This window comes from Rhamphochromis longiceps, linkage group LG16 (genome assembly GCF_057381845.1).
Source record: "Rhamphochromis longiceps isolate RC_006_pf linkage group LG16, R_longiceps_female_GT1.1, whole genome shotgun sequence".
Taxonomy (NCBI): Eukaryota; Metazoa; Chordata; class Actinopteri; order Cichliformes; family Cichlidae; genus Rhamphochromis; species Rhamphochromis longiceps.
This window is the reverse complement of record NC_140572.1, coordinates 19,632,704-19,639,568: the sequence shown is the minus strand read 5'-3', so window position 1 is coordinate 19,639,568 and position 6,865 is coordinate 19,632,704. Positions and strand designations below refer to the sequence as shown.

Genomic DNA, 6,865 nt, shown 5'->3' with positions numbered 1-6,865 from the left:
AGTATTAAAAAATACAAAACTTCTAAAAACAGAGGCAAACAGACGGTTATACTTGCAATATGGCTGGAAAAAAAACTTGAAATCAGCACAAATAGATGAAAACTGCAAATAAACTTAAAAACATCTGCACCTTATTACTCTTCTGTGTGTATTTTGATGTGTGCTTCATTTTATTATGGAGGAGGGCTTGTCTCAGAATCCGGCCCTGCTGAAGCAGCGCATGCTTAAACCTGCTTCCGGTTTGATGGCTCGTCGACAGCAGATTTCACCCTCAGCCCACTTGGATGTAGGAGTGTCCGAGCAGCCTTTAAAGGCATCACACGCTTCCTGTAGTACTGCGCTGGGTTATAGGGCGCCTCATGATCAGGCTAACTTGCGTTCACTTGTCGGCGTTGAAGCGCAGCTCCAGTTTAGGTAAGGACAGCTGAGTGCCACAGAGGGCTGTGCAGCCCGTGATAAAGCTCCGAGAGTGGGTGACTGCAGTCAGACAAACAATGAGAGCATGCCTCAACAGATTCAAGCGCTCGCTTTTTGCTCGATCCCAGTTGCACTGTCGCTTATCGCCGCCTTGGCCTGTTTAAACGAGAAAGGTAAAAGAGACTGACGTTATCTCAAAGTTTTACTTCATTAAAACTTAGCTTTAGACTGTAACGTTAGGTGAGCCGTTAGAGTCGTCCAGTGCTCTCCGTGTTGGCCGAGCAGCTGACAGTTTGGCTCGTTGTTGAGGTGAGGTGGGTCTCTAGGACCCCGCAGAAATGCGTTCGCGGGGCGGGGGACCAGGCGGAGAAAGGTGAAGTTAACCTCAAAGGACTGATCAGAGGTCAGTTTGGACATTTACTCGATGTAGTGTTACCGCTTGAAAACGGCTCTTGTAGCCGATCTCCTGTCGGTTTATCCCAGAGCTACGCATTTTGACGACACGAATGAGATAAACACAGAAGGCTAGGCTTTTAGCTAGCTAACAAATAGTTTGACCTGCACACGTTGTGATGATCTTCAAGTTTAAGACCAAAATTATTACCCCGGCTGGTCCTTCTGAGCTAGCGAAATGGCCGTTTGTCGTTGTTTGGGCTGACGGTGGTCCGCGGCATTGATGCGGCTGAGCGCAGAGACCCAGAGCAAACGGCCGTCATAATCCGCAGTGTCAACATCTCCAATCAACTTATTCCCCGGGGGTGGAGGTTACGCCGGGAGACGGCCTGTTTTGGATCAGCTATGCAAGCGAACACAACGCGGGGCTTCCTCTGGTCGGACGTGGAGACGAGGACGCTGCTGAACATCTGGGGAGAGCAGGACATCCAGGCGGCGCTGGATGGAAACTTCCGAAACAGCTTCGTGTACCGCGACGTCTCCCGGAGGCTGGGAGCCATGGGGTTTGAAAGGACGCCCGAGCAGTGTAGGGTGCGGATCAAGAGCCTCAAGAGGCAGTACTTGTTGGCGAAGGAGGGCAATCTGCGGAATAATGGGCAGTATCACAAGATCTGCAAGTTTTATGACACCATGGAGAGGATTTTGAGTAACCGGCCGAGTCTGGACGCCCAGGAGTTTATAGACAGCGGTGCGGGAGGAGAGGAGGCCGTCGATGGCCCGGAGGAGGATGGGGAAGATGCTCAGGATGCTTACTCTGAGAGCACAGGGGAGTGTCCTTATCCCGCTGAGACTGAAGTAAAGTTGGAATACCCAACTGTTCCCATCCCCATTCCGGTTAAAGTGACAGTGGGGAATAATGGTGAGTCCAACCTTATCCACTATCACTTTTTCGTGGCTTTATCATGTTTCAGTGCCTCGAGTGTGACTCGAGTATGTGTGCTAACATAATGTCACACCCTTCTCCACTTCAGGGACTTGTGCGAAGCCGCCTAACAGCAGCCAGTCGGCCAGCTGTTTGTCAGCCAGAGCGCCCAAACGGCCCAGGAAGCGACGCGCCAATTTCCCCATGGAGAAGCTGATGGAGCAGTTCCTGGAGCAGAGCGCCCAAGCCGAGGACGACTTCTACCGGATGGAGGAGCAGCGCTTGCAAGCAGAAGACCGGCGCCGGGAAGCTGAGCATGCCCGGGAACTGCAGATGCTTCAGATGCTTGGCCAGATGTTCGCCAGCATCTCCTCCTCCGGCTCAGCATCCGCTCCGTCCAAGACGGCGAATCCTGGCCGCGCTCCGGTCATTTCCAGTACCTCCCCGTCGCATACACGTGGCCACTCCGGTCATCCCAAACGCCCTTCGCCCCAGACAGACTCTCTCACACAGCAGAATCCATTTCTGAGCGCAGACCCTCAGGCGTTAGGTATTTAGTTCCGGCGCTACGCGTGAAGCCTTGATGTGGAGAGAAACCTGAAGGCAGATTAGCTGTAACGTGAAAGATCACACTCAGTTATTATTCTTATTTTGGATCGTGTTAGTGTGTTTTTGTTGTCGACCACAGTGGTTTGAAACTCGCTCGTACGCTGAACACTCTCACTTTGTTTATCTCCTCAGTTTTTGAGCGCTTCTACGGTTTGGGCTCCACGTCGCACAGAGGTATGGAGGATGACATCCTGCCACTGGTAAAGAACATAGTCCCTCCGCTGACATCCAAAAAACACAAGGGACAAGATGGACGTATTGGGATCATTGGAGGATGTCAAGAGTATGTTGCATAAAAGATTCCTGCATGATTTAAAAGAAAAAAACAAATTCAGTGGAACATTTGCCCTAATTTCTCTTCATCTCTAATCTCTAAAGCTACACTGGAGCTCCTTACTTTGCTGCCATCTCTGCTTTAAAAGTGGTAGGCAGTAAAGCTTGACTATCAATTTTGTCCATTCATTTTTAAAAAAAAAATTTCTAATTGTATATTGTATATACATTTTTTTTCTCATCTCCAGGGGGCTGACTTGTCTCACGTGTTCTGCACCAAAGATGCTGCAGTTGTAATCAAATCATACAGCCCTGAGCTCATAGTCCATCCAGTTCTGTAAGTACAGAGCCAATAATAATCTTTCTGTAGGATTTGAAGTAGCTGGTAGCAGTTGGCTCATTGAGAGTGCAATGGTGTGTATTTATTAGCATTATGCACTGGTATTTGTGTTGTAAAGGCTCACCTTCTAGCACATTCACTTCACCAGATGCACCTTGTTTCTTTTCCTCACCTTTGATTGGGTGTGGTGCTTGGCCTTAATTGCACTCACCTGTCACACATTATATGTCACACAGTATATAAGGACTGCACTCACCTACCCCTCACTCTTTCTTCACTCCCACATGGGGCGGCAGCTGAGGTGAGTTTCTCTTTGAGTCTCCTGAGTTTATGTATCATTTTGAATTACTTAAATCATACTTTATGTCCTTTTTAGAGAGAGCAGTCCATGTGTGTCTTTGTTTCCTTCCTTCCTTCTTTGCCTTATTTATTTGAGAATAAAAAGAGAACCCTGAGAATAATTCTGGCTGCTTTTTCTTATTCTAACCGGATGAGCCCATGATGCTGATTGCTTCAGCCCTGAACCTTCCTTCCTTCAAAACAATTTGGATGCATTCACAAATGTTACACAGTGTGTTATTGCAAGCAAAAACATCAAAGTTTACCCAGGCTTTGTGGCGAGGCATAAGATTTTCAAAATAAATAGTTGCGCACGTCTTCTTTTTTTGTTGTGAGTTGTAATGTTATTTGGAGCCAAATTCTGCATTTCACTATCATCACTCTACTCCGTTGTATTAAACGTTGCGTGTTATAATTAACACGCTGCTTTCTCACAATGATTCTGTAATCACTGTCCTAAATATTTAAATTTCTGACATTTGTCAGATCATGAACAGGTAGTGTCATAATTCTGGGTATTCTGTCAGTGTGACAGTACAAACCTTCACAGCTCACGCTTACTTGTCGTGGCTGGAGCGGCTTGGGAACCTTACAGTAACATTAATGACTGCGTTTCAGTTTGGTGAGCCTGTGCCAGTGTGCTCTTAGAAAGCCATTATTAGCTTGTTATAGCAAAAAAATGTTAAAAGGCTCATTTCTCTACAAGAGGCACTTACAGAAAACATTAACATCGACTGCTTTCTATTTGTGTTTGCTCACTTCAGAGACCCGTTACAGTGTTATCAGTCTTCACTTTGTGTGTGTGTGTGTGTGTGTGTGTTTTCCTTGCAAACTAATTGGAAAATTTGGGATTAATTGTGCATTCCAGCATGTCTGACAATCTGTGTGTATGTGTGTGAATGAAGGGACAGTCCTAACGCAGTGGAAGAAATAGAAAAATGGCTTCCAAGACTACACGGACTTGTGGTGGGACCAGGCTTAGGAAGAGAAGACTTATTATTGAAAACAGCAAAGGCACGTGGAGCACATTCATTCTTCCTTGCGCTTAACACAGTCTCGGCTACTCTGCTAGATACTTCTGCATAAGCATGGCAGACTAGTCTTATTGCTAGCACTTGTTATAGCACAAGTGTTACTGGTGGCTGATAAATTACTTCTTCTTTTTTTCCCCCCACCCCAACGGAAGGCTTATTAAAGACAGACCCTGTGCTCTCTCTCTCTCTCTCTATTTCAGGAGGTCATTGAGAAGTCGAAAGCAAGAGATATCCCCATAGTCATTGATGCAGTAAGTCTTGATAAAATAAAGTCCCAGATGTGGAGCGGAAGGTGTTTCATTTGCTAAGTCATACATAGTGTGTGTGATCATTCTTAACAGGATGGATTATGGCTGGTTACACAGCAACCATCTGTTATCCAAGGGTACCAGAAGGGCATCCTTACGCCTAACTTCATGGAATTCACTCGATTGTATGAGGCATTGGTAAGTTTCTTGGCACATTTCAGTCCCACTCACTAGTTGACAGCAAATAACATGTGATCTTCTATGCTGATGTGTGTCTTTTTACGTTGTCTGTGTGCATTAGCACCATGAGCCCATGGACAGCAGTGATTATCAGCGGAGCGTCATGCAGCTCAGTGTAGCTATGGGCAACCTCACCTTGGTGCTGAAGGGGGAGCAGGATTTCATCACAGATGGCAGCAAAGGTTGGCATCAAACAGAACGTGCTTTAATTTCTTCCGGCTGATCGTTCACTCTGTTTATTCTCAGATGCTTCGGAGCTCCTTTTGTGACGCTGTGTCGTGTGCTGCTGTTTGTAGTGTACTCATGCAATTTAGAAGGCAGCGGGAGACGATGCGGTGGACAGGGGGATCTCCTTTCTGGATCTATGGGAGTGCTGGCACACTGGGCCCATGCTGCTTCCACAGCAGGAATGATCAGAAGGTGAAGGCATGATTTTTGCTTTTTGTGCTATGTTTGAATGAATGTATAGGCCAAGCTTTTCAGGGCTCAATGGATAAAAAATAGTTTTTTTTAAAAATATATTTACACACACATTACCTACAGAGTGCACTGATTTACATGCTGAGAGTGTATAAAAATTATCACCAAACGTTCTGACCACTTCTCACGATGATTTTTTTGGCTTTTCCTATGTAATGAATGCATAAAGTGTGATGTTGCACAGAGAAATGTACGTGTTCACTTTATTTGGATGTATATTCTCTCTTTTTTTTTTCCCCTTCTTCTTTCCCTTTCCTCCCCTATAGTATGAATCCCTCAGTGGTTGCTGCATTTGGTGCTTGTTCACTCACCAGGCAGTGCAACAGTCAAGCATTCCAGCGGCACGGCAGGTCCACCACCACGTCAGACATGATCCAGGAGATCAGCTCAGCCTTCAAAAAGCTGTTCGAAAGCTAAAAACAGTCAGCGATGCAAACAGTTGTAAAAAGAGAATAAATTTTACGCTCCTAACGTAACCTTTTTGGGATTGAAAGAAATGTTCTTCTTTAGCTGAATTTTAATGACTGATTTGAACCCGGAATCAAAATTTGGTGCAAAATATACACACTGACATGTTGTTTGTGTTGTGTTTAATGAAAAAGTAACAAAAAGAAAACCACTAGTTGAATAATGAATGCCTTCACCAAGCCCACCAAAGAGACTGAGACATTAGGATGAATGGGCTCACACTAAACCAGAAACCTGTATACGTTTTGAAATAAATTATAAATGTGATTTTGTTTGTTTGTTTCGACAAAGTTCTTAAAAGCCATCATGGAAGTATTACTGGGTGAGTGACTGCAGAAAACGTGACTTTTATAGAGTCAGTGGGGAATATTAACTTGTAAAGTCCATGAAAACCGATACCTGCTGGACAACAAAGTGTTTTGGTTGGTTGCAGCATCGTAAACCTAAAAGCAGAAGAGTGAGGCGTGTGTGATTCGTGTAAAGTATGCGGCGCATGCGCATAGCTGAATTAGCCGACAGCTAGCTCCGTTGTTGCGAGTCCACCGTAGTTACACACACACACGCACTACCTAGCGTTAGCAACAAGACCCACAGCAGCATCACAGAGTCTGTAAGGTTAACTCGGAGTATTCACAGGTAAGTTTACTCACCCTCCGCTTATATGGCAACTGAATGAGTGTGGCGAGGTATCTGCTCTGTATTTCCGTAAGGATTGGAGCTGAATTTCGTTTAGTATTGTTATAAGCTAGTCGGCTAATCCAGCTAACAGACACGCCGAAGCCAACGCGTCAAGACCACTTTAAAGTGCCAAAGCAGTAAAAGACCATTCTGTTTGTCCGCGTCGTGTTAGCTAGAATTGTCCGTAAATGTTCAGTGGGTGCTTAATGTGTTGAAGGTGAAACGTATTCACTTCGGTGACCGTTGTTCAAAGCGTTGTTTGTCACATTAAGATGTAACTTTCCAAAACATTTAGCAGCGAGTTCCACAGTTAACGCCACATTTTGAAAATCCCATTTTCATAAGTGTGTGGTGCAGACTGAGAGATTCATAAACTTGCAAACTGGGAAAAGTTGGGTATCGTTACTTGTCGTTAAAATGGACT

The 6,865-nt window shown here is 45.3% G+C and overlaps 2 protein-coding genes across 5 annotated transcripts in view; both read left to right on the top strand.

Moving 5' to 3' along the window:
• Window positions 1-242: 242 nt before the first annotated feature.
• Window positions 243-6,030, top strand: LOC146650982 (ATP-dependent (S)-NAD(P)H-hydrate dehydratase-like). 4 transcript variants are annotated; one of them, XM_085384728.1, is made up of 12 exons: window positions 243-414; window positions 1,214-1,729; window positions 1,842-2,282; window positions 2,474-2,624; window positions 2,720-2,765; window positions 2,863-2,951; window positions 4,199-4,307; window positions 4,528-4,578; window positions 4,669-4,773; window positions 4,877-4,997; window positions 5,112-5,235; window positions 5,562-6,030. In XM_085384728.1, the coding sequence occupies exons 1-12, from the start codon at window positions 360-362 to the stop codon at window positions 5,710-5,712; spliced, it is 1,959 nt and encodes a 652-aa protein (XP_085240854.1). In that variant the 5' UTR covers window positions 243-359; the 3' UTR covers window positions 5,713-6,030. The 4 variants fall into 4 exon arrangements, with proteins under 4 accessions (XP_085240854.1, XP_085240853.1, XP_085240852.1 ...); XM_085384725.1 differs by lacking the exon at window positions 243-414 and having other exon boundaries at window positions 617-1,729; XM_085384727.1 differs by lacking the exons at window positions 1,214-1,729; window positions 1,842-2,282.
• A 152-nt stretch (window positions 6,031-6,182) lies between these two features.
• The window catches only part of ing1 (inhibitor of growth family, member 1), a 12,446-nt gene continuing 11,763 nt past the window's right edge, over window positions 6,183-6,865 (top strand). The window contains exon 1 of the mRNA XM_085384734.1: window positions 6,183-6,399. The gene's annotated coding sequence lies outside the window, so the exon portion shown is untranslated. The remainder of the gene's footprint in view (window positions 6,400-6,865) is intronic.